Raw genomic sequence first — 1,817 nt, 5'->3', positions numbered from 1 at the left:
GAGCGCCGGGCACGACCGCGTCGCCGCCATGTTGAGCGCCGCGTGGAAGTCGCCCTCGCTGGCGGCGCCCTCGCCAAAGTACGCCGCCACGACGCGCGGCGGGATGCTGGGGTCGTGCAGGCGCTGCATCTTGAGCGCGTACGCCGCCCCCGAGGCCTGCGGGAGCTGCGTCGCCAACGGCGAGGAGATGGAGTGCTGCATGCCCGTGTCAGTGGCTTGGGCTGTTCGGGGGCCAATTGGCATCAACGTGGTTGTATACATACAATGTTCAGTTCCTTGCTGCCGTAGTGCACAGGCATGTTCCGGCCGCGGCCGGGGTCTTTGGCGTTGGCGAACAGCTGGCTCATAAAGTCTGACGTCGTGAACCCCCTCTGCTTGAAGACACCCTGCTCTCTGTACTGGCAAAAGACGACGTCCTCGGGCGCCAGCACGCTGGCGGAACCGACGCTCAGCGCCTCCTCGCCTGCCGACACCATGTAGAAGCTCAGCCGGCCCTGCCGTTGGGCGTCGAACATGATGAGATCCATGATCGAGATGTAGACCATGTCCTTGTACAGCTTGATGACCTCGTCATCGCTTAGATCCGGCTTGAAGCTCTCGTCGACGACGATGCCATCCTGGTCGACGACGCGGTAGGTCGACAGGGCCGGGTAGTCGGAGGGCGTCTCGTACTTGAGCGTGTGCGTGAAGGCGCTCTTGACGGCGCCAGGAAACGAGACGTGGTTCGCGTTGGGCTTCTGCGAGAGGGAGCTGGCGGCGCGGGCGGAGAGGGTGAGGCGGGGGGTCGAGGTGGAGGGGCTCGCGAGACGGGCCGAGCGGAGGTGCGCTGCTGGTCGGAGGACTCTTGACTTCATGATGCTGCCCGTTCTGTGAAACTCTTTTTGGTGATGACAGACAGAACCTCGTGTGATTATCCTTTCTCTTCAAAAACACAAGAGTAAAGCACAATGGATCAAGACGGTAGCAGTTGAATCGAGGCGAAACGAAGCGACGAGACGAGAGGGCCAATGCCGACTGAATGCCTTTGGAAGCCGACGTCATGTTGAGCCGACAGAAAGCGACGGTCTCAGTCGGCCTTGAGGGGTCTTGTGAGGGAGCCAGGGGAGGGAGCCAGGGGAGCGAAGCAGCCAGCGGAGATAGGGGGGGCTCATGGCCCGTGCATTGCCGCTGGGGATTGGAGACCCCGGATTTTGGGCTGGCTCACTACAAGCACACGTAGCCGCAGTATGGGTAGTCGTCAGGGGCGTGAAATACAAGGGCCATTTGGATGGCTATCTTAGAAGTCTCTTTCTCGGTCTATTTTAGGCATCTCTGGCTGGCATTGACCAAGGTTACTGGGCGTATACGTATATAACTTGTGCCTGTGGAATGGTCCGAGGCGTGCATATCATTGATGCTCTGTTCCCATCAGTTAAGTTTGTGCTTACAGTAGGCGAAATGTGAATTGAAGGCTGTGCTCATAGTTTTTGGTAACGCTAAGAAACCACGCATTGAAAGAGAAGGGAAAATGCATATTGAAGCCATGCACGAGAAACCTTAAATTGTCTCTCTTTGCTGTTGTGTATCCCTCAAGTTAGGGCTACAACGATCTCCAGCACCTGGTTGAGCAAGAATTCCAATTTAAACACTGTCTAGGCAGTCACAGTATTTCAGCCGATTTAGCTGATGAGGCTCGAATCAGTTTGTCCAAACTTATCAGCTCTGATTCTCTAATGCCTCAAGGAATCGGAATAGAGACAAACGGGTTTACGCCAGGACGACAGGCTCGAGTCCGCATACAGCCTTGCTGACACCATGAGCAGGCTCGTTGCATATAG

At 56.9% G+C, this 1,817-nt stretch overlaps 1 protein-coding gene across 1 annotated transcript in view; it reads right to left on the bottom strand.

The window, feature by feature from the left end:
• The window catches only part of VDAG_05481 (2-oxoisovalerate dehydrogenase subunit alpha), a gene marked incomplete at both ends in the record, with an annotated part of 1,419 nt that extends 565 nt beyond the window's left edge, over positions 1-854 (bottom strand). The window contains one exon of the mRNA XM_009652376.1: positions 264-854. Coding sequence (XP_009650671.1) covers positions 264-854 — 591 coding nt within the window. The remainder of the gene's footprint in view (positions 1-263) is intronic.
• Positions 855-1,817: the final 963 nt, after the last annotated feature.

This window comes from Verticillium dahliae, genomic scaffold, assembly GCF_000150675.1.
Source record: "Verticillium dahliae VdLs.17 supercont1.10 genomic scaffold, whole genome shotgun sequence".
NCBI lineage: Eukaryota > Fungi > Ascomycota > Sordariomycetes > Glomerellales > Plectosphaerellaceae > Verticillium > Verticillium dahliae.
This window is presented reverse-complemented; position numbering and strand designations above follow the sequence as displayed.